The sequence below is a fragment of the Zea mays genome, chromosome 9 (genome assembly GCF_902167145.1).
Source record: "Zea mays cultivar B73 chromosome 9, Zm-B73-REFERENCE-NAM-5.0, whole genome shotgun sequence".
NCBI classification, from domain to species: Eukaryota; Viridiplantae; Streptophyta; class Magnoliopsida; order Poales; family Poaceae; genus Zea; species Zea mays.
In genome coordinates, this window is record NC_050104.1 from 7348978 (window position 1) to 7374615 (window position 25638).

General features: G+C 45.2%; 1 protein-coding gene, 1 long non-coding RNA gene and 1 pseudogene across 9 annotated transcripts; 1 reads left to right on the forward strand and 2 right to left on the reverse strand.

The window, feature by feature from the left end:
- Window positions 1-4570: 4570 nt before the first annotated feature.
- LOC111590236 (uncharacterized) lies at window positions 4571-4684 on the reverse strand (annotated as a pseudogene).
- Window positions 4685-6572: 1888 nt separating this feature from the next.
- LOC100192992 (uncharacterized) lies at window positions 6573-19780 on the forward strand. 8 transcript variants are annotated; one of them, XM_008659856.4, is made up of 9 exons: window positions 6589-6741; window positions 6842-6989; window positions 7797-8293; window positions 8390-8462; window positions 9099-9179; window positions 9257-9320; window positions 18903-18990; window positions 19183-19267; window positions 19368-19722. In XM_008659856.4, exons 2-9 carry the CDS (start codon window positions 6870-6872, stop codon window positions 19449-19451), a joined length of 1092 nt encoding a protein of 363 aa, XP_008658078.1. In that variant the 5' UTR covers window positions 6589-6741; window positions 6842-6869; the 3' UTR covers window positions 19452-19722. The 8 variants fall into 8 exon arrangements, 4 of the variants coding, with proteins under 4 accessions (XP_020399058.1, XP_008658077.1, XP_008658078.1 ...); XM_020543469.3 differs by having other exon boundaries at window positions 6573-6989; window positions 19183-19293; window positions 19368-19780; XM_008659855.4 differs by having other exon boundaries at window positions 6573-6989; window positions 19368-19780.
- Window positions 19781-20738: 958 nt separating this feature from the next.
- On the reverse strand, window positions 20739-21544 carry LOC103637856 (uncharacterized). Its single transcript, XR_558405.4, has one exon. It is a non-coding gene; the product is annotated as an uncharacterized lncRNA (long non-coding RNA).
- Between the last annotated feature and the right edge of the window lie 4094 nt (window positions 21545-25638).

Consider the following 25638-nt stretch of genomic DNA (forward strand, 5'->3'; position numbering starts at 1 on the left):
CCTGTTTTTCCAAAAAGCTTCTCCTGTCTGGAATAATCTACGGTATTCCGGACAGTCGAATTAGTATAGTTGTAGATGAACCTTTGGCACCTGTAGAACATGTAATCTAGAGCAAACTAGTTAGTCCAATTTATTTGTGTTGGGCGATTCAACCACCAAAACTATTTAGGAACTGGGTGTAAGCCTAATTCCCTTTCAGACTCATCTCATTCATAGCCTCGTAGCAGCCACCGCTCGCCGGTGGGCCTGCCACCGTGGGTAGGATGTCGCAGCCCCGTTGCCACGTGAACAGGATCGTGCGCGGGAGAAACGGCCCTGGCCATCGATCTGGTGATGAGCGCTCACGATTGAATCTCAAATACCCCATTGTGATAAAAAATCGTAGTCGTTGATCTCGGATCTGTTGGCTGATATCATATCGTGGGATCCTTTAATCTCGAGCGTTGATTTTAGATCCGTCCGCTGTGATAGAATACCGATTCAAGTGAGATAACTCTATGATCCTGCCGTCGGATTTGGATCCCACGGCTAGCAATCCATCATACCCCTTCGCCATGTCCATCTTTATAAAGAGACCATCTGGTTTCCAAAAATTAACCCGCAGTCCACTCATGCACAAAGAACTTTACACGTGAGCCCTATTTTTAATAGATTAGCCCTTCTTTTCTAGGGAATTGTGGTCGTGGTCCATTAGGAGATAGGATCTATATAATATAAGCCGAAATTGGATTTCTAATATGAAAATAATTCCATAAAATTGTAAAATCCATCTTTCTCGTTTTAACTCCGTTTTGGCCCGTTCCAGTTGTGTTAGCTTCATAATAAAATTGTCTAACAAGCCTGTTTATAGCATAATGCTGGTAGGTGCTGATGAACTAGCCATCAGAGTGAAAAAGTCACTTTGGCACGCTCGCGGTCCCGTACCCGGCGCGCCAACTGTCGTGGTTTCAGAAACCGGGGGACAATAATATTTGTGTTCAGTGGGGATGCAAGCACAAACTCACTTTGAATGGTGGATCATGGAGATTCTAGCAAAGAATTGAGGCACTGAGTTATACTGGTTCAGGCTGGAGCCCTAGTCTAGTGTAGTGTTGATCGTAGTATTGTAGTAGAGCGTGTTACGGCTGGTGTGCTTGTGTGTTCATGTGCCTCTCTCCCCGAAGGAGGAGGGGGCCTACCCTTTTATATCTCAAGGGTAGGACCTTACAGTGGGACTTGTATTCTACTGGATAGAGAGAGGGAGGGAGGGAGGGAGAGAGATCTGCTCCCCAGGTTGTCATGGTGGGTCCTTCGTAGGGTCATGTGTAATCGTACTCTCGGTATGGCGTCGTTTGTTACTCTGCCTCCTGTAGTGAGTCCATCGCTGATGTCTTTGTAGTGGTGCACGACGGCTTCCACGGATCAGTCTCATGGTGCGATCGTACGTGGCGTGGCTTCTCATGTCGTCATGAGCCCTTTGTCATCGGTTAGTGTGCGCAGGCGTACATTCGGTATGGCGTGTCGTCCCGTCCTTCAGATGTACGTATGGGTCACTGTAGAGACCCCGGTGCCCATTTACCATGTTGTGTGTATGTTCGGATGTGGATTGATGGTGACGCATCCCATCGTAGCTGACGTGGATCAGTAGCACTGGACTCAGATCTTTGCCCATTTTGCTCGATAGTGAGTTGGTTGTACGGAGTTGATTGGTGGAGAGTTGGTTGTCTAGTCTGCCTCGCAGACTTGGTAAGCGGAGTTGGGAACCTTTCAGAGCATCGCCCGAGACGCCCTCGAGCGAGTCAGAAATGCGCTTCTCATCCGAGGTTGGCCTCGGGCGAGCTGTGCCTATGTCTCTCGCCTAAGGCCAACCTGGGGCGAGTCGTGAGTGCGTCTCTCACCCGAGGTTGGCCTCGGGCGAGTCGTGACTATGTATCCCGCCTGAGGTTGGTCTTGGGCGAGCCGTGACTTAGGTTCCTTGTGCCTTGGTAAGGTTGGGAGCATGTTTGCTTATGACCCCTTTTTACTCAAGCATCTAGGTACTTTAGGGTTGTGATCTAGGTACCCCCTAATTATGGTACCCGACAGTCGGCGCGGACTTGGTCATTTGCCCCGCCTCACAGATTTGCTCGGTGGGGTCTTGGTAAATGGGCCAGAGAGAGGTTTGTGGGCCTTGCCTTACGTACCCCATTCCTGGTACTCGACACACCCCATGACAATGGTCATCTTGTCCCCCCTAGACGAAGTCATTCAGAGCTCGGAAGCCACATGGAGAATTAGGAAATGGGCCCTTGAGCTGATGGGACAAGTTATCACCTACACCCCTTGAACAACAATTAGATTGCAAATACTCGTTGACTTCATCAAGGAATAGACCAAGGTCCAAATGCCACCTATTCTAGTAGAAAAGGAGTATTAGACGATGTATTTTGATGGCTCGTTGATGAATGGAGGGGCCAGGGCTAGGGTGGCATTCGTCTTGTTGCTAGGGTACAAATGAAATACAAGATACAACTCCATTTCCTAGACTCCAAATGAAAGGGAAATGTGCCCTTGGGTCATTTCCAGTTGTTTTGGTGACAAATGCTCAACACATTACTAAGAACTAACACTCATCTTATGAGCATGAGCACATGTGTTTAGAAAGCAAATTGAAGCAAAGGTATGTTTCTAGCAATTAGTCATTTGTTTTAGGTGCTAACAATATTCATCAAGTGCTAGGGAACTTCTCAAGTCGAGCCAAAATGTAGTGAAGAAGGTTGGCTAAATATGGCCAAACTTGGGCCAGTCTCAGCCTCATCGAACAGTCACCCGAGATGTGCTCGTGCGAGTCAGGACTACGCTCGGGCAAGTCGTAATTGCGCTCGGGCGAACCATGATTGTCTCCCGTCCGAGGATGGCCTCAGGCGTGCCAGGACTATGTCTTTCGCTACGGGTGGCATCGGGCAAATCATGAATGTCTTGGGCGAGGCATGACTATCTCGGGCGAGTTGTGACTGCCTCAAGCGAGACCCTACTGCCTCGAGTGAGTTGTGGCATCGGGCGAGCTACTGCCTCGGGCGCGTTGTGCCCTCGGACAAGTTGTGGCCTCGGGCGAATCGTGTCTTGTGTGCCATGTGACAAAAGGCGCACAACAGTCGGCTCAACTGATGAAGGAAACATATCACTGATTGACAATTCGGTGCACGCAGACAGGCTGATTGCTTCCCCAATGGAGATCCAATGACTCCTAGGCTCCTTGGGGCTATAAAAGGATCCCCTAGGCGCCATGGAGCGGCACCCATGCAACACACCGAGAAAAACACAAGAGAATACAACACTCCTAGATTCCGATCACGCCTGGTTCATTCAAGAGAGATCTGAGCGCGTTTTTGAGTTGAGTCTGTGTTGGTTTTCATTCGTGCACTCTTTTCTTCACTTGTGTGCGTGGTCTTGTTGCATTTGTGCTCTTGTGTGTGTTGTTAATCCCTCCCTTACTATTGTTCTTGATTGTGATCATACTGTGTAAGGTGTGAGAGACTCCAACTTGTGGAGACTCCTCACAAACGGGAAAATACTATAAGGAAGACAATTGTGCTACTCAAGTTTGATCTCTTGATCACTTGGGAGGGGTTGAGTTCAACCTTCATCCATTGGAACGCCACAATGTGGAGGTAGGCCTCGGCCGAACCACGAGATAATCGTTGTATCCCATTGTTTACTTTGTTTCATTGCGATTTTGTTCTTCCGAGCTCTCCATTCACTTTCGTTATTGCCCTAATTTCAATACACATCATGTGAGAGCAATTAAGTGAAGAGATCCTCCTTCTATTTTTAATTGAACTTGGTTTTAGATTTCACTAACCCCGTTTATAGACGAAGTTTGTTGTTTTAGTTAAGTATTATTGCAGGATCACCTATTCACCTCCTCTAGGTGCTCTCACTAACAACGTGGCAGAATAAGGAGCGCCCGTAAATGGGTTATGCATCATCGTCGATCTAGGCATCCAACATTTGGATGTCTGGGGTGACTCCCGACTCGTCATCAAACATGTGATGAAGGAATCCGATTGTCGCGACCCCAAGATGGATGCATACTGCAAAGAGGTGCATCACCTCGAGGACAAGTTCAATGGCCGCAAACTCAATCATGTCCCATGATGGGACAACGAGGCGGCCAACACCTCAGCAAAAATAGTGTCCAGACGAGGGATGGTCTTGGACAGAGTTTTTGCTAGTGACATTTTCAAACCCAGGTCCGTTATGGGGAAGTAGGCAGAACAACAATCGACCCCCTCCTCGGATCGACGACGCTGACCTAACCTCCTTAGGGCTTGTTCGGTTCTACCTCAATCCATATGGATTGAGGGGGTTTCAATCCCTAGTATGTCAAAATCTATTCCAATCCGTATCAATCCCCTCCAATTCATATGGATTGAAAATAACCGAACAAGCCCTTAGGGGCTACACCACCCACATTGAAAGCTAGCCCCCGGTCGGCCGCTGCCATATTCTTTATCATAGAAGGTGATTAGGACATCCCTTTGGACCGTGAGGACGACTAGAGAACCCCATATCAGGACTATCTACTCCACGATGTGCTTCGTTTAGACAAAATGGATGCACAACGACTCCATCGTCGTGCCAAATCTTTTGTCCTAGTATTTGATATTAAATTGATAAGAACAAGTATTACACTTTATCCTAGCCAAAAGGCCAAGAGAGGTATAAGTTAAAAAGAAGCACGACCCCTTTTTTATAGCTCGCTCGTCCTCCTTCAGGTAGCAAGATGGTACTATGTAGGAGTGTTGTGTTATGTGCGACTTCCTGTCATGTTAGGCTTGGGTGGTTTCTCGCGGCTCATCTATGGGATAACATCCCACTGGTAGGCGAGAAGCAGGGGAGCGGAAAAGACCTACGTTTCGTGCATGACACACAACACACATGTTTGGACCATGGTTATATTAAAGAAAAGTATAAGGTATGTTGTGCAAAAGGAAGGACAGTAAAAACAAGAAAACTGGTGCTAAGAGTAGATTAAAAAATAAGTATAAGGTGTTTTTATAAAAGGGACGATAGTGGAAGCTAGAAAATCGATGCTTTATAGGAGTAGAGATGAGTTTTATTTCGATCGATGGACCTATTGACCGTCGAAATGATCGATACCGGAGCCGGCGACCACTGGCTCGACCACGTCAGGCCTCAAAGGCACACTCTGGTGCATGGATGGCAATGGGGAATTCCCCATCAGAGAATAGCTCCCCATCCCATTCCCGTGACGAAAATTTTTCCCACGGGATCCCCACGAACGCTTGCGAGAGACATTTCTTCCTCACCCCCGTTCTCCGTGGGTAGGAGTGCAAACGGATCAGATTGGAGTGGGTAATTTCTTTTCCATATCCTAACCCTATTTTTTCATCGGATTCAGATCGGATAGGATATTATGCGGTTGTAGATATGATATGGATTTTTTAGACGTCCGAAATGGTATGGAGTCGGACCGGTGTCACAACGGAAGTGGATTTTAAAGATCAGATAATACATGCCTATATTCTATGTCTATTTTTTAAAGCAATCAATTCATAAATAATAAGTAGTATTATGTTATGTCAAATACTTCGTAGCACACAAAACATAATAGAAGTTCATCGAGTATAAAAGTAGTGAGCAAAATATAGATGCTTAATTAACTAGAAGAAGCTTTTTTATTTTCTGTCCTTTAATCTTCTACAATCTGCACTTTTAACCGTACATATGATCATGCAAATCCGTTTACTGGCCTGGATAAAAAAAGATGACTTAAGTTTTTGTACTACTAAATAAGCCGAACAGTGATGATTTGGTGGCTAAATGTAAGTTTTTGTACTACTACTAAATAACTTGGACAATAATCAATCATTTGTCGACTGACTTTATGTCTTCTATGTATTTGCCAAACCAATCAGATATTATCCTATTTGCAACATCGGACAATCCGCGTTCAAAATATCGATACTCCATATCTGTTGGATTTTAGTGATACCATATCCTACTTTGCATCCGCACATAAATCGGATTCGGATTATCGATTATTCATATTCCCATGGATATATAAACTCCTATACTATATCCATATAATTAGGATTTAAATCGGACCAGATAATTATCCACACCATTTGCACCCCTATACGTGGGGATAAATCCCCGACGAGGATTTCCGTCCTCGTTTAAATTATAATTATAACATACATAATTTGTTATTAATGCAAAACATTATCACTTATACACATTGTGAGATGCAAGAAATCACTATATGTATATCAAAATAAATATATTTATACAATAATTAATCTCTTAACAAAAATAATTATTTATTTTTTATTATTAACTATTATATAAAAACATTGCAAGTCCCCGCGAGGAAATATGGGTGTTTTCTGTCCTGTCTTCGTTTAGAACTCTAGTCTTGTCCCTTGCTCCCGGTTAGAGGTGGTAAATAATAATGGACTTTATATTTTATATTACAAGCTTTAAAGATCGAATCGGATTAGAACTAAACTATATTTCTATTTATTTTTAAACTATAATTATTATTATAAATGAGCATTTAAATTATGACCCTAGTCCGGTACCACACTACTCCGGCCTTCCCTCCTGTCCTAGTCGGCTAGTCCCATCCCATGTTGCACACGGATCCATCCCCAACACGGCAACACGCCAACACCCATCAGTCCATCACAGGCGCAGCGAACTCTGCGCTTCCACTTCTCTCTCCACCGTCCCTTTACCCAACCAACCACCGCACTGGTACGCTCTCGACTCTCGACACCGGCAGCAGCAGGAGGTGGAGCTAGGGCATGTGATCGGACTCCTTGCCTGCTTCCTGATCTCAACCTCTTTTCACCAGCGCGAGGGCGGCGCGGTCTCAAGCCGGGATGGGGTATCTGCCGGCGCTGGGCGGGAAGGCGGCCCACCTGGTGAACGACCTCGCCACTGTCATCCTGAACCCCGTCTCCGAGCGCGAGCGCCAGCCACACCACCCCACCCACCTCCCGGTGAGTTCCTTCTGCACAACCGCCTTTCTATCCCCGCTTCGTCCCACGGGATTATTGACATGCTCCGGAAATCCCGTTCCATTTCCAGGCAGGTGTCTCGATTCGATCAATTGCTGATTAGGGTGTCTCTCCATTGAAGATTGGAGTGTAGCATAGGCGTGTATATTCTGTTGATCTGTTATGTTTTTTGTTTGGTTTCGGGAGGTTTAGTTTCTCTTCGTTATGGTGCTGCTAAATGCGAGCCTAGAGGTGCGTTGCGGGTGATAATTCATCGGAATCGGTCCTCGTGGATGACCTATGCACTGTCAGAGTGCCATGGAGGCCTGTTATGGATATTACTTTGGCTATTGAAGTGTAGAGCAAAACTATTGACTCAATTGTATTAGAGTAGCAACAAACCACACAGTTAGCTAATAATCATATTTTAATTAGGTCCTAAGTTTCTTCTTCAATGTGTTTACAGACAGAGTGTACTTCAATATGTTGCCAGTTTATTAGGCTTCTTTGTTTTGAAAATATTTTTTTCTATCAGCGCCAGGGGTAGGGAAGTGTCTAGGGTCGAGGGAGTAGTGATGGGATGAAAATGGACACAGAACTGAACACTTGAACTCCGGTGGCGCTGCAATGGCTATCACACTGAAAGAGAAGGCAATATTTGGGTTATAACTTCTTGATTGATTTCTTGGTCGATAATGAGCTGGAATACTGATGAATTGTGTAGTCTCTGAATAACTGGCAAATAAATTGGCACTTAAAAGTCAACCATTCCATTCATTTAAAAGCTTAATGTTTCTTTCTCTCTTATAGGAGGCCACTGAAGGAGAAGACACACTATTCGTTGACGATGATTCTGACCAAAATTCTGATGGTCCTGACACATCTTCATTCAGAGCATTTCTGATGTCCTTTGTGCCTTCCTCAACTGCCAGCAAGAATTCAATGGAGACCATACCTGAGCATAATCTAGATGTGGAATACCCAACTTTAACACCTGTTGGGAAGGCGTGCAGTGGGAGGAAAGGCCTGTTTAGTAGAGGGAAGCATTCCCTTGGTAGGATTATTAGCAAAGCAGGACTTGGTAATTTGAGACAGAAACAGACCCACAGCATTGATGGTGAAATCATAGGCCAAACCGAATCAGTTGCACCTAGATTTGAAGTGAAGGGTTCAAAAGAATCAACTTTGCACGATAAATTGCCAGCTATGTCTGAACCTTCTCTTCTTCTGACAGAAATGATGCGAGCTGTTCTTTATACATCTCTTCCTGTACTTGTTCAAGGAAGGAACTGGATGCTGGTATATAGGTTGGACACATCTCTAGAACATAAATATGTTGCTTTGATTATTGCCATCTTTGTAATATAGTTGGTTTTCTGATATCTGTGTTCGCACCATTTCAGCACCTGGAGGCATGGAATATCTTTGTCTACTCTGTATCGAAGAAGCAGGCTTTGTGCTGGCTACTCACTTTTGGTATTTTTATGTATTGTTCATATTTTGCCCTTATGTTACACTAAACATGATACACTCTTTTTTCCTCTTACCCTTGCATGAAATATGATTACACCACTCTAGTTGTTATTTTTTCTATAATGTCAAATAATACAGATTATACAATACAATATCACTGGGAATTTTAGTGCATGCAATGCCATGTCAATACAGTATCCTCCAAAAACCAGAACACTGTCACTCTTATCATGCATGCCCAAACCTTATGAATTATGGTACCCTTTCAGATACCAGGAATTTTCCATATTTTCTTGCATTTTTATGTAGTGCACATACTAGTTCAATTAAAGACCTTAATATGGCAATGTTTCTTAGTCCAACAATTACAAATACACCCATGTAAAACAAATTCTATTCATGTGATAATTCCTTTCCTTCAGCTGCTGTGCTGACTGGGTTTTGCTGCCTTGGAAAGCTTGCCAAAGAAATACATATCCTTCAGCAGCACATCAGATTTCCATAATTGTATTATCCAGCTATTTGAGCTGTTGATGACAGTGCACTTGTTTTGATCATACATTGTGGGCGAGGATTGAGGAATGATACTACAATTTAGTTACTGCTATCCACATGATAATTTGTTGTTTGCTGTTGCAGATAGTTGGGGATCGAAGAGGGGCAGTTTTTGGTGGCTTGGTCGAGGCCCCACTGCAACCTATCGTAAAAAGGAAGTATCAGGTTTGATATGCATGCTGTTGCTGATTTCAGGATGCCTATTTCACACTACGCTGAATGTATTTCATCTAATGTTTCAGGGAACTAATGACTGCTTTGTGTTCACCAACGTAGATGGTTGTCCTGTTATATGCCATCCAACAGGTAATTTATTTTTGCTAAGTTTACTGCTATAACTGGTAGGCGAAATGCCTAGGATTTTCTTTCCTTAGATGTTTTGATTATTTCCAAAAAAAATAGGATCACAATTGATTCTTGTTAGGAGTTTTCCATAAAAATAAGGATCCCTTGTGTAGGGGTCAAGTAAGCATCTCTATATCAAGAGAGATGTATCAATGTAATCAAGCAAGACAATTATCTTGCCTGGCCTCAAGGTCCATCTCCCACATCTCTCTCTCTCTCTCTCACTTGTCTGCTCTCTATGTGTGACCATGGCTCCTATACGCCGCCGGGGTACATGCCCTGATCGTCAATCTTCTACTCGTACAACCTACACAACCACGATAGGATCTTGGATCCTATCAATATGGTATCAGAGATGCCGCATGATGATGACTTTGAGAAGCAACTGTCGGTGTCACCATTGTCGGCCACTGGCGCCACCGCGAAAGCCCTAGCGGAAATTGCCAGTTGCCACGCAGCTGGCCAATCTCTTCACTTGCATGTTGTCCGTGGAGCACCAACATGCGTCCTCTTCTGTGGGCCTCGTGCACTAGTTTCCCTAGCAGGATGCTAGCGATGATGTCTGTGACGGAACCTCCCAAGTCATTAGGCCCACCTACAGTTGTCCTTATCCAACGGACCTCAGACAACCCTGTAGGTGCTCCTAAATCACTTGACAAGTTCGGTATCTGCTTTTCTTACCTTTCCTAAGAGCGTTTCACCCGTCACGCAAACATTACAAGCATCGGAATTACGAGAATGCGGAAGCAATTACATGAACTTACCTTTATTTTAAAAGTAAGACAAAGTTATATATTACAGACCAGGATATAACCTACGAGTGCATAGTATTATTATACAGAACCAAGGGAGGCAAAAACCCCTCCACGATAAGTATCAAACAAAAGTTCTTATGGAGGATCCTTTCCTCCCGCAGCTTAACTCCTGGTGTTCTTCCTTCGGTACCATCTTAGAACAGAAGCAACAAAAGTTGGTTGCTTCCTCACCTAAAAACAACGGGGAATAAAACCCTGAGTATGGAATTACTCAGCAAGTCTTACCCGACTAAAAAAAAGACTCTCAAGGGTATGCTGGCTTAAGGGAGTCAAGGTAAGGCTTATCAATAATCAATGACTCTGTTTGCAGAAATGCTTACTAAAGTGGATCCTTAAAAATCCAATTTTAATTTGTCAGGTTAAGTAAGATTACCTGCAACTAGAGTTCTTTCTACCCTAGTTCAAACACTTGACCTGCACTAGCCGATTTCTTAACAAGCCCTTCATCTTTACTGGAATTCTACGTATAGGGCAGTGACCAAGTCTTCATAACCGCGAAGGTACGACGATCAATTATACTCAGCTGAGGATCTTCGATCACACGACATATGTAGCACTTAACCCTTGCATATGTCAACCTGCCACCGGGGTTCTTAAGACCAGACCAGGTTCACGTCAACCGAGAGCACAGATACACCACCGTCCAGCCTCTTGCCACGGAGGGTACACGCTACTCTCGCCATCGCTCCACTCCCATTGCGTGTTATCTTATTCTGGCCTTAGTCTGCCCGAGGCAAAGCTTACCCATGACGAGGCATGTCACCAGTTAAAGGGTCCTCGGTCATCAAGCCTACATCGACACAGTCCTTAATCGACTCAGACGGAGACACTACACCGAGACTCCTTTCTCGTGCAAGTCACCCGCCCGGTCTCAGCTTAATCATTTCAAACCCAAAGTTTGGTACCTGGCAGAGGTATATCTTTTCCGATGTTGAACCCATCACGGCCATGATGGATCCACCATCAAGTTTTATTTTCGAAAACATCCCACCCACTTTTGCCATATCATCTTTTGTAAAACAAAACATTTTGTTTTTCTAAAGCAAAGCTAAGCATCAAAATCTTTTTGTAAAACAGGGATTTCAAGGAAGGTAATCAAATCCAAGGAAGGTAATGTAGGAATTGTTTAAGCAATAAACTCATATCACCTAATGCATCAAGCAAGTGAAAAAGATTTTTAAAACACAAGGAGGTGGCAAATGCACCGGGGCTTGCCTTCGTTTATAGGTGAGTCAGGCTCGGATCCGCAGATGTCAAAGTAAAAACAATTCCCTGCCTGATGTTCCGCAGGTGGTGGTGGTGCAGTCTTCTCTTCTTCTATCTCAACTTCTTCCTCGTTTTCTATATATATATATATATATATATATATATATATATATATATATATAAGACTGAATGCCATGTAATGCTCATGAGAGTGCAAAGATAATAATAGTTTATTATCTAAAGTCTTGAATACAACTTTCCTTCACGGAACTCCGAGAACGTAGGGTTTCCGGAGTCATTAGTGAAGTTCAAAGAGCAGGGGGTAGGGTTTTGGGTTCTAGTATCAAACAAGGTCCAAATCAAACCAAATTCTACCCAAGGCTTCTAAATAATGTTTAGAGTTCAAATAAAAAGTTTGGGCATTTTTGGAATTATTCTATTTTCTAAAAATCCAGACACAAGGTTTTAGGCTATTTTAAATACTCTAAAATTCCCTATTTGATCTAAAAATCATGAAACTATTTTTATTAAATCCTATGGAAAATTAGGAATCTAGCAAAATTGGTTTGACATTTTTAGGATTTTTCTACAATTTCCTAGAATTTATTTGGCTCTGGAAGAAAAAGAAAAAGAAAAACTTGTAACAGTTATTGGACCGAATCTAGCCTAGGTCGGCCCAACAACGGGTGAAAGCGCGCCCGCGCCCGCACGCCTGCAGATTTTACACGGAGGCCCCCGCGGTTTTGAATATCTTGAACCGAGTTCATCGTACTGTTGTAATAGGTCACTGACAGTTTACAGAAATGTCCCCCGAGTTCTAATTCTTCGCCGCCCGAAGTCCCCGACGGCGACAAGCGCAGAGCCGAGCTCCGGCGAGCTTGTACCGGGTGATTTACTTAAGGACTGGTGCCCTACTTCGGTTGAAACCGAATTCAAGTCCTATTCAATGTTTTCCCCAAGTTAATTTCAAGAATGATGAGCTAATTTGGTCTGGCCACGGTAACCGCGCGGATGAACCAAAGAACCACGCGTTCCCGGCGATTGGCGGCGGTCTAGCTCAATTAGGTGGGTCGGCGAGCATCGCAGACACATGAGAATACTTAAACGGGGAAGCAGAAGACATGGACTGACCTGAATCGCGCTGGCCGCGGGGAGGCTAAACTATGCAGTGTTCTTGAGCAGATTGGGGGAAATCCAAAATTCGAGTTCTCTGGTGGAGGATTTGAGGTGCAGGTGGATGCGCTAGCTGCTTGATTACATGACGGAGCTGAGGGCGCGGTCAATTTATAGAGCCCGCGAGCGGTGGCCGTGAATTTGGGCGACGACGCGCGGCGGCCGGAGGGGAGAAAGGGTACTGGCGCAGTGGATTGGTGTCTTCCGTCGTGGCGAACTCACCGGCGACGATTAGACGGCTATAGAGAGTCACGGCGACGCGACGGAGGTGTCAGGGCACGTGGCGCCAAGCCGTGCGACGACTGTCACCGGCGAGCTTATCTGCAGTGGCCGTGGCAAGTACGGTACGGTGGCCGGAGTTGTTTAATGGCCGGAGTCTATCCACAGCGAGGACTCTTATTCGATCCCAGACGCTATCCACACGATTCAAGCACGAATCACGGCGGGATGAGCGCGAATCTGGGCGCGGCTCGTCGGCGGCGAGCTGAGTTGTTGATCTGATCTATTTCAGTTGCAGTACTGTACCATGGGACTTCCTCATTCAGTTGGACTGACCGAGCAAGTTTGGCGCTAATTTTCTTCCGATTTTCAATGGCAACCAGTGGATCGACCAGTAACAAAGTTGTTGTCTGATGATCTAACAACAATCTTGCTATAGCAACCATAGCCAAATTCTTATTAGATCAAGGTTGATTTCCAGTTCAAAGTTGACTCAGTACCACTGTTAGTCTGAATTTCATACTCCAGACAGCCTGAAAGTTCAACTTTGAGTGCACTTTTCTCCAAATTCTTCACAACAACCATGCTTACTCTCTTAAGCAAAGTTATTCACCTAAGATAGATCTACATAGTTGATGTGGTGACCTAGGGCAAATTCTCCATAATTTGGAAGATATAGAGCTCCAAAGTTGAGCTAATATCACTGAAAATCAGACTTAATCATTTGAGAAAAAGTGTGGTTTTTTGCATATAAGCCCAAAACTTAGGGTTTAGATTGCAAATCCACCTTCTTGTGAACCATAGTACTTAAGATACTTATTTAACATGGTTTTTGCACTTTAATTCACAAGTGCACTATTTTTGCACATAGGCCCCTAGGGTTTGGATTTAGGGTTTTCCATGGTTTCAATTAGGGTTCCTGGTATCTCAGGGGTGTAAATGTAACTTAGACCCATCCTTAGTAATATTTTATGAGTATTTCTCTTAAGCTTTAGGGTTTTCTCTATTTGGGTCCTGTTTTACCCCTCAGATCCCTATTTAAGGTTAAGCACCCACACTAGGGTCTTATTTGCAAAATGCCATAACAATACAACTTGCTTGAAATTTTTGCCTAGTGAATGCACTCTAAGTGTGTCAAACATATGCAATGCCAATGCTTATGATGTCATGCTCAAGTTTTAGTAACAGTAACACCAGGGGTGTTACAATGTCCCCATCTTCATTGTCGTTGTTGTGTCGCCCGCTACCCTCCTGCACACCGTGACAACTACCGTTGCCATGTTTGCCTCCCTACCCATCCACTAGATCAACTTCCCCTCCTTGCCATCGCCACTGGCAACATTTTTGTAGGGGTCGTCTTTCTCATCTTGGCGAGCGCCCTTCAGTGTAGACGCTTGGCATGGCTACTAGTTTTGGCGTTCCTTGTTTCAGCAAGCTCGACTTTTCCACCTACGACAAGGAATCTATTGAAGTGTATAAGTGGATTGACTACCTTCTCCCATAAGCTTAAGCTTTTGGGTTAAACTGGTTAGTGCGTCCACTCTAGCATGGTATCAAAACCAGAGGTCTCGAGTTCGAATCCTAGCAGAGGCTTTATTTGTGCCTCCACCCATTTATTTCCACGTTTGCGTCTTTCTCTCTAGCTGCACGTGAGTGAGGGTGTTGAAGTGTATAAGTGGATTGACTACCTTCTCTCATCAGCTTAAGATTTTTGGTTGAACTGGTTAGTGCATCCACTCTAATAGAAGCCTTGAACTAGCTCAACAATTTCGAGCATTTCTTTTGCGGGAAGTGTCTGTTCACCTCATATTAGGTCTGGCTCGCCTTGTACCACCTCATGGGCACGACCCAAACATGGTACTATGTTGTAAATCAAAATGAGGGTAGGCTATCGTGAGAGCGGTTCAAGGATCTTTGCCATCTACGGTTCGGCTCGATCATCTGCAACAATCGTGTTGCTGAATTGGCGAGGCTCCACTTCCATGCCCCGATCCAGTACTACCAAGAGCGCTTCAACATGCTTGTGTGCCACACACTGTATCTTCTCCCTCTCCAAAAGGATGACCTCTTCATTAGGGGTCTTTCATAGCACATTCAGGTTGATGTCGAGCTCCAAGAACCCTAGGACCTTCAAACAACCAAGCACCTGGTGTGGGCTTAAGGGCGCCACACCGTGGCCACCATGCCAGCCCTGGTGTTTAGCGGGCCGCTCAACCTCCCTAGCGCATGTATTTTGGCACTACCTGCCTTGTCGCACAAAACTTCTATGGGCACAATTGCACCTCTGCTGCTCGCACCACCTCCAATGGTGGCCCTGCTTGCTCCCTCGTGCTGGTTATGTCGCCTCACACCGATCGAGATGGCTTAGTGCCGTCGTCAAGTGTCGTATTACAACTGCAACAAATTGTTCATGCGAGGTCACTAGTGCTAGCATCTATTATATCTTGAGGCCGCCGACTACTTGCTCGATGAGGCACCCAAGGACGAGGGTGTCGAGGTGACTCTTGAGGATTGACCCTACGCCCTAGTCATCTCACTCCTCGCCATCACTGATATACACACCGAGGACACCATGCACCTCCACACTTACATCCATTGTCACCGGCCCTTTTCCCCCTGGACAACGACTCAATCCACAACTTCATCAATGCCAGGGTATGCGTCGCGTCGGATTGGTGACGGTGGACAACACCAAAATGTGGGTTATTGTGGCCAATGGTGACCACACTCCTTGCGACGGTGTGGAACACAACATGGCCATGCACATCGATCAGAGTTCACCATCAGCTGCTTCAGCATTGACCTAGTGGGTTTGACCTAGGTTCGACCTCGTCCTGGGTGTGACCTATCGCCGGACCTTGGGGCCCATCCTGTGAGACTTTGAGGCCCTCTTCATGACATTCTCGAGGGACGATCTCTGCATCCTCTAGAAGGGCATGGGTTCCCCTCACAACGACACACTACAGTCGGTGCTCCACTCCATCTTCGGCGTTGCTGGACCACCTCTAGTAGTACGGCAAGGTCTTCGATGAGCCCCGTTGGCTGCCACTAACGTGCCCCTACAATTACCGAATGTACCTACTTTCGGACAATGCTAGTGGCCATCTACACTTACCGCTACTTGCAACTGTAGAAGGATGAGCTCGAGCGGCAGTGCCCTGCCATGCTGGAGCAAGGCATCATCTGGTCCAACACTTCTTTGTCCTCGGCACGGTGCTGTTGGTCAAGAAGGTGGAGGATTTCTGGAGGTTTTGCATCGATTGCCATGCGCTAAACGATAAGATGTCCAAGGACAAGTTCTCCTTCCCTATCGTCGATGAGCTCCATGGTGCCAAGTACTTTACCAAGCTAGACTTGCGATCTAGCTATCACAAGGATGCAACCCGAGGACATCGAGAAGACGCTCTATACCCACCATGGCGATTTTGAGTTTTTGTCATGCCCTTCGGCCTCTCCAATGCGCTGACCACATTCTATCATGAACGACATCCTTCGACCCTTTGCAGGTTTGTGCTCATCTTCTTCGATGACGTACTTGGCGCCCTTTGTGCACACGACTGCTGCACAAGGATGCCTTTGCATGGACTCTTGAGGCTATGGAGGTGCCTGTGGCGCTCAAGCGCGCCCTCTCCATGTGGCCAGTCCTACAGATGCTGGACTTCAATCGACAGTTTGTCGTCAACTGCGACGCTTTGGGAATGGGTTTTGGCGCCGTTCTCCACTAGCGGGTGGTCCCATGGCCTTCTTTAGCCGACCCTTCACCGCTCTTTGCCACAAGCTGGCGACATACGAGTATGAGCTCATCGGCCTGGTCTAGGCTATGCGGCACTTGCTGCTTTACCTCTGGGGTTGCCTTTTTCTCGTCCGTATCGACCACTATAGCCTTAAGTTTCTCCTTGACTTGGGACTGTTGACCGTTCCCCAGCACTAGTGGATCAACAAGTTGTTTGCCTTCGATTTCGTCGTCAAGTACCACCCTTAATGCCTCAACTTGGCAGCAGATGCCCTCTTACGCTGTGATACTGACACTACCGGGACTCTGTACAACTATACACCCTCTTGGGGCCCTCATTCCACCTACTCGACGAGATCCGTGCCACAATCGTGGATGAGGAGGTAGGCCGCCTCCACCAGTAGTTGCAGGACATGTTCCTCATGGTGCCATGGTGAACTACCAACAACTTCCTGCTCCATGATAACCACGTCTCCATGCCATCACAACCCAACGTGTGCCAGCACGTGCTTACGTTGGCTCATACTGTTGGCCATGAGGGAATATAGAAAGACCCTCCAGCGATTGGACACAGATTTCTACATCTTAGCAATTAGGTGCTCATACAGGACTACGTCTGCACATATGTCACGTGCCAGCGCAACAAGACGTTGACCCTGTAGCTGGTCGGTGTCCTCCAGCCGCTTGATGTGCCGTCCTAGGTGTGGGCTAACATTTCGATGGACTTCATCGAGGGCCTTCCTAAGGTCTACGAGAAGTCTATCATTTTTAACTCTATCGACCGCTTCTTTAAGTACGCTCACTTCATCGCCCTCAGCCACCTGTAGAGGTCCGCCTCAGTCATCCGTGCCTTCTTCGAGGGCATCGTTTGTCTATACGATTTCCCCATCTCCATTGTTTGCAACCACGAACCTGTCCTCACCAGTCACATGTGGCTTGACCTCTTCAAGATGGTCGGTGTCAAGCTTCGCTTGAGCACGACGCGATGTTCCACCCTCTGACAGACGGTCCGTCGAACGTCGTCAACAAGGTGATTGTTGTGTAGCTCTGTTGTGTCACGGGGGACCGTCCATACGTCTGTTTAATTGGCTTCCTACTTTGTTCTACATGGCGCTCCACGCCATGCCCTTTGGGTGGTGTAGAGTCGATCCCGCTGCCTCAGGGGCCACTCAGATAGGTAATGGATAGCCTTCTATGCGATCGTGATGCCTTCCTTGTGGAGGTTCACGAGCGTCTTCTCTAGCCTGGCAGTATGCCAAGCGCTACTACATCATCTGCCATTGTGAACTTGAGTTTGACGTGGACAATTGGGTGTGACTTCGTTTCCACCAACCGACGCATTTGCTGGAGTCTTGGTCCAAGGTGTTGGAGCGTATCGGGCAGGTGGCCTATCGCCTTTCGCTTCTAGAGGGCGTTCGTCTCCATGGCATGTTCCACGTGGTGTTGCTCAAGCCGATGCACAAGGACCCTCACAACTCCACCGCCTGTCTAGCCCGCATAGGATGGTTGACTACTACTCACACCAGAGTGTGTGTTGCGGTCCCAAATACACCGGGTGCCTGAGATTTCCTTGTTCAGCGGTGTGGCCTGTCTAGTGACGACACCACTTAGGAGTCGCTTCAACAATTCAAGGACCTTTACTTGGACGTCTAACTCGAGGACGAGCTGTTCCGGGGGGGGGGGGGGAGGGGGGAGATGTTACAAACCAAAATCACCTATAGGCCTCGGGACCACGCGGCCAGTTAGGGGTGAAATGCCTAGGATTTTGCTTCGTTAGATATTTTGTATTGTTTTCATGATTGATTTTTGAAAATTGGATCATTACTGATTCTTGATTCTTGTTAGGAGATTTTTATAAAATTAAGGACCATTTGCTTAAGGGTCAAGTAAACCTCTCTATATAAGGAGAGATGTATCAATCTAATCAAGCAACACAAACTATATTGTTTGGCTTCAAGAGCTATCTCCCACGTCACTTCCTATCATGCTCCATGTGCACGACCATGGCTCCTATGCGCCGTTGGGCTATACATCCTGACCATCGATCTTCTACCCATACAACCTATGCAGCCGCAATAGGACCCCGGATCCTATCATTTACATTATTAGATTTTACAACCACCTCAAAAACAGGTAGTGCACATTTGTATGGTCCATTGGTTTCCTACACTTCTGAGTTCCGGACTACTAGATCTGCTATGTGGCATTTTGGTTACTCCCCGAGTCCCTGTTATTATCTTTGTAAATGCCTAGATCTGGAATGCTTACATCTTTAACCAGTGTTCATATAGCCGTGGAATATCGCTTTTAAGACAGTTGGGCATTGTTATTGGCTTATGTTAGGTTGCATCATATTTATAAACTGTAATATCAAGAATTTTACATTTTCAATTTCAGGTGCTAATAACTATTTTACATTTTGCTCTACCGATTATATGGCAATGGGAGGTGGTGGTCACTTCGCACTTTATCTCGATGGAGACCTGTAATCTCTGTTCTTCCTTTCCATCACATGACACAAAGTTCCTAGTTTCTAGGTTTTGTATGTATATTGATGGAAAATTCCTAGAAAGGTTGATGTAGTATATGCCAGCACGTCATTTTGTCTTCCATCGGTCTTATATTATATCTTATGCATCTCCCGTATTTTTCTTGGCTGCTCTGTTGGCCTGTGCAGTATGACTGGTTCTAGCTCCACCTCCGAGACTTTTAACAACCCATGCTTATCCCATACCCAGGAATTCAAAATCAAAGATGTCGAGGTACACAATCTTCTATACTCTAAGATGTAGGTTCTGCACGTGCTTCAGTTTGCAACATTTGTCACGATGAAACCTGATTGCAATAACCTACCTGACGCAGCTGTGGGGTTTCGTCAATGCTTCCAAGTTTGAAGAGATGCTCATGATCTGCCGCACCGAAAAGCAAGGAATTTGGAACCTGTGACCGTTTGGAGTTCACTGAGCTGTTGCTTGTTGGTGTCAACCGATCCTCTGATGTGGCTTGTACTGTTGTACAGTTTTGTAGTAAACGTTTGTATAGCATGTAGAGAGTTTCCATATGGAATCAGAAGTTGAGAACATGTAGAGTTTTGCTTTGTAGAATACCAAATGCCATTTACAGAGAAAATACCAGTCACTAACACTCAAATGTATATATTTCATAGAAACTAAGAATGCCCTGCCTACGTTGCAGATGGAAGTTTTAAAACTGGAAATTGCTATTTGTATGCCCGGTGGGGGTTGCCACTCGCAACAACCGCTGATCTTGCATTTTGAGAATTGTTGCCCCTGTTCTGCTTCTTGATCGTTTCCTCAAGACTACGACCACTTCTCTCGGAAGCTTCATCCAATTGGCTCACCATCAAGTTCACCAAGCCAGTGGGGACAATAACTCCACAGCCAATCACCAGAAAATTTAAATATGGTGTTTTCATGGCCAGGTTGGTCACCATTGACTCTCTCATTCGCGCTAGTGATCGGGTGTCGTCTTCCATGCACCAGCACCACCACTTCATCCCTTCCAACAGCCCCACTAGGTACCTTCATCGCTAAATGGATCTCTAGATCCTGCACTTCTTCCTGCAGGTTCGGTGAGAAATACAATAGCCCCCCTGCCCCCATCTCCTGGTGCGGCCAGCCATGCCTCGGCCTGCTGTCATTGGGGAGGTCATGACTAGAGATGATAATGGATTAAAACTCGTTGGGTATCACTTGTCCAAAGTCATATCCACGAAGAAAAAATTCACCTGCTAAAAAATCTATACCCATGACAGGTATAAACTTTTGTCTAAACCTATACCCATGCGGATTTCGGGTAACCAATAGATTTTCCATACCCACTAACGTTAACATAAAAAATAATTCATCGTATATAAATAATAGTAAATATATTAATAAGCTAGGATAAAAGAAATAAGCGATAACTAATTTTGGCTTAAAATTTGTTACATAGAGTTTATTTGAACTAGAACATATTTAATTGATAATATTATGAGGCATATCTATAAGTTATATTAATTTTAAGGTGGGTTTTAAAACCCATGGGTTCGTGGGTATGAGTAGTGAAAGAATAAACACATACCCACGTACTCATTGAGTTTCTGTTTGAACCGATTAACAAACCTATGGGTAGATAAATTAGCCCAAACTCATGCCCTAATTGAGCAAAAGGTTGATCATCCTTACAGTGGCCAAGGGTTAACAATATAGTTTACAAACCTCAAAACAGTAGTGCCCAACTAACCAAGATATAACTGATGGCCTTATATTCATATATCTTTGTACAGCGAAAATAGAAAATGAGACATATAGGGAAATTGTACACATATATAACAATTAAGTAGCTAGCCCTAGATTCTAGATAAATAGAACATAAAAAAAAATAGAGCAACCTTCCCCAAATCAAGCAAGCGAAACTAGCTTAGATAGATGCACCAATTGAGCACAAAAAAAATAAGCCAGACAAAAACACACCAAGGGAAGGCTCACGTCACCGGTCGATCGATCCATCTTCAAGGCTAGCCAAAAACATACAAGCTGAACCATCAAGAAACCCAACCGGACGTACGTATACTAGCTATCCCCTGTGTCTCGTGGACGACCACGACGACGGCGGAGAGGAGCAGGAGGTGTTGTTGCTGGCCACCATGGACGCGACGGCCTTGGCCCACACCAGCAGCTCCCGCTTCATCCGCTTCTCGTCGGCCCAGATCACTGGGTCCACCGCCGGCCGGTCGTCGTCCTTCTCCGTGGCAAGGAACACCGGAGGGACCTGCTGCCTGCCCGACGACACCTCCTCCCCGATGCCGCCGCCGCCCGCTGCCAAGAACGCCGACAGCGGCCGTCGTAGCACCGTCGTCTCCGCTTCCATAGCCATCAATGATCGATCCGCCCACCTGCTAGCTGTGCACGCGCCGCGACCAGCCCAACTGCCCAAGGCCGGCCGAGAGCTGCCGCCTCCTATAGTCGTCTGTGAGCACCGCGTGCTAGCTACTTAGCTAGCTGTGCTCGCTCGCTGTTAGTTTATGTAGTAGTACGACGAGGGACTCGTGTCGTGTGCCAGCGAAGAATATTAATTGGCACGAGGAACTCGCTGCGCGGTCACTGTCGGGTGTCAATTCTACACATGGGCGGGGCAGCGAGGAACGCGGAGCGCGCCGCGTCAAACCCGGGCGCTCAGATTTGGTTGGGTGGGCCGTCGGAACGTGACCGGCATATGGCCTCTTGTTGTGCTTGGAAAACGAGGCGAATCTGCCGCCGTGCCGGTACATTGGCCAAAATTAAAGGCTGAGATTGTTCTCTATGTGGTGGTAGTATGATCAACGTTGTGGGTGTATATATCGAGACGTGGTATCCATATCGGGTCATTCTCATGAATCTCAAATACTAATGATCACACTACTCAAGTACACTAGTACAGAGAAACTCTATATATCCAGACACACTTGTTTTTCAATTGTTGTATACAATCAAAAACAAGTCAGCACAATGTTAAAAATTAGTAACCTTCATCCTTAGAGTGTTCTTCCTTCGGAACAACCCCTCAAAGATGAAGGTTAGTATATAATCGAATGGATTACATAAGAATATAATAATGATTACACAAAAAATTGTAACAAGGTTAAACATGATAACTTATCTCAAGTGCCTGGCGTATCAAATAAGTTTACAATTATACCTTTGGCTTCTTGATGCAAGATAGCGCGAAGGTGTTTCGGAGATTGAACTTATGCATAGATGTTGCACCCGGCTTAAAGTACTTTATGCAGGACAGGTCATCTATTTATAGTGCAAAGGTACCGCTTCATATAAAATTACAAGTATACCCACAAGACTTGTACATATGGTTTACAAATAACGGAGGGGTAATATTGTCTTCTATCTTTTATCGTTTTGGCTATAGAGTCTTGTAAACACCTTCTCCTAGCCTTGTTTCACTTCTGCCTTCATTTCTTTGTGTAGTTGTGACGAAGCTAACATCTTCGTCTTTCTCCTTGTTCTGTTCCGAAGGTATTAAACTCCGAAGCACCTGCAAAACTTAAAGATGTGCTAACAACCAATTGTTGATTGTGTTTTTGAGGACCTTCGGAAGACGAAGGTCCCCAACAGAAGCCCTTCGCAGTATTACTTCGTTTCCTTGTAATGAACTAAGACTGCGACATGGACGGAGGCATTATGCTGAAGGTCCGAAAAAACACCTTCATGTTGTTAGAATAACGAAACTTATGAAATGTGGGGGGGCCATTTTGCAGTGGTATTTTGTGTATAAATAAGACAGTCATCATAAAATATCCATCATGTTGTTGAGTTGTCTTGCTACTTTTTAGCCATTGAATTGTATTTGTTTTTTTAGCTTCGGTTGCTCTTTTAGCTTAAGTTGGGATGGTTGAGGGCAAGAAAAGTGAAGACCTTGCACTAGCTGGGTTTTACAAAGCCATATAAAGGAGTAATGCTGCGAAGATAGCTGATGAGATACTAGCCGGGTTGTCGCATGACTCCAAAGACATTTAAGATTTTGATGTTGACAGTGGTGTTGATGATGCCGAAGATCGGCCGTGGAGACCAAGTTATGTTAACTTCGGAAAATCTATTGTGAAGAATGGGCATATTGAGGCCATGAAGGGTAAGTATTTCTATGATATATCCATAGTGCCACCTAGGGAAAAACATTGTTCCTCTCCCTGAAAAGGACGAAGTGGTTGCCTTCCGAAGTTTTTTGAAGATTGGATTGTGTTTTCCCTTCACAAGATGTTGGTTGAGGTCCTAAAAAGATTTGAGATATAAACACAATTCATCGGCTGCAGATTGGCATGACCAATCCCAACCCCTTTACAGGATGTCGATAGACACATATCCTAGACAACCACAGCCTCCTGCGCAAATCGGGGCTAAACCCACTGATCTGCGCACGGCCGGATTGTCCGCACGTGAGCGCGGACCATCCGGGCCAGTCGAGGCCGACCCTGTTTTTCGAACCAAATTACTGAAACCCGTGCCTGAGCCGCTGCATCCCGTGCAAACCCTAAATGACCAACGGATCATCCGCGCACAACGCCAGACAGTCTGAATACATCACCGGACGGTCCGGTCATGCGGCCAGACAGTCCGCGCCGCACGCACAACTAGACGGTCCACATGTTTGACTCGACATTCCGGCGCGGAGCACACAGAACCCAACGATAATTATTATTACCCATCTACACATCCATCCTAGCCAAACCTCTCGCTACATCCTACAGCGCCCCAACACCGTAATATGACATCCCAGACATGTGGGGGTGAGTACTTTTCGGCCCCTAGAAGGCCGAAAAGGGATTACCAGCCATATAAGCCGCATAGAGAAAGCATTAATGCCCCACAAAACCCAAGACAGTGGGTGGGGAGACAACATAATATCCAAACATCCACATATATGCTAGACCAGAGGGCCGGTGGACTACCACCGGCCGCCATTTACATAGTAAGAAAGGAGATAGCTGGGGTGTTTCGAGATAAGCTCGGAGTTAGCATTGACCCCTTGGAGGAAGTCATATTGAAAACTCTATGACAGCCGATTTGATTATCACCCGTACCCCAGGGAACAAGGATATCTGAATCCGCAAAATTTTTGGTGACCAAAGCAAGAGCACGCACGAGCACATAGGCCAGTTCCTAGCACAATTAGGAGAATTGGCCGGCACAGAGGAGTCCCGCGTTTGTTTATTCTCATTGTCCCTAACAGGGAATGCATTCACATGGTATGCCACACTACCTCCTAACTCTATTTTTCAAGGGGGGTTTAGAACAAAAATTCCATGATCATTTTTCCCAGTGATTATGAGTTAGATCTAGTAGATTTAGTGGCTCTGCGGTAGGGAAAGGATAAATCGGTTAATGACTACATCCGGAGGTTCCGGGACACAAGAAACCGATGTTTCCAAATCCACCTAACAGAAAAACAGCTAGCAGGACTAGTATTTAATAGAAAGTGTTACTATTTAAAAGAAAGATTAGAAGAGATTCAATTTTTCATGCTAGCTCAGTTACACCGGAGGGCTTTGGCTTGTGAAAGCCAAAGGAAAGATACTACTAAAGTGGTTCGTCACAACGTCTATGTGGTAGAATGTGACCAGAGTAGCTCGGACGATGAATCAAAAGAAGTGTACGTTGCTGAGATGGTTTGGCCAAAGCAGGCTAAATATCCAGTTTGTTCCTCTTTGCAGCCGGTTCAAAAAAACAACAAGAGGAAATTAAATTTACATTTAATGTTGGTAAATGTGATAAAATATTTAATGAATTAATCAAGAGTCGCAACATTAAAATAAATCATACTATTCCATCTATCGACAAACTTAAACGTCGTGCTTACTGCAAGTGGCACAATTCATTCTCTCACGCCACTAATGATTGTAATGTGTTTCGACGACAGGTCCCATCGGCCATTAACGAGGGCTAGTTGAAATTTCAAGAAATATAAGTGGACACAAAGCTAGGGGTGGATATCGAGCCAGCTCGGCTCGGCTCGTACGAGTTTGATTTGGCTCGTTAAGCTGAAAAGCTGGCTCAGGTCGTTAAGCTAACGAACCACAGAGTCAGCTCGACTCAGCTTGTTTACGAGCTCGGGCTAACTCGTTTAGCTCACGACCCAGAGTAGAAAAAACAATATATATAATAATGAATTTCTATTTAATTTCAAACTAATTTAATAATAGAAAATAGTAATTATACTCATAGTTTTGTGGACCATATTAATGTAACACAAATTAACACAACTCATCACTCATCATTCACAATTCACACACATGTTCATCAGTTTAACCCACAGTTATATTCGCATAGACCAAATTAACACATATACATAGTTCATCAATCATTAGTTTAACTCATAGGCCATAGACACCACACCTACATATAACATGTTTATCAACAATTATGTAAATGATATGCATATAGTTTTGTTTTGTTGAAATGTGGCAGTTCGTTTAGCTCGCGAGCTAGCTCGTTAACAAACCGAGTTGGCTCGTTAACGAATTGAGCTAGGATGTTAGCTTAGCTCGTGAAAAAATTCAAACGAGCCGATCTGAGCCGAGCTGACCACGAACCGAGCAAGCCGACAAGCCATGAGCATTTCGTCCAGCCCTACATAGAGCCCT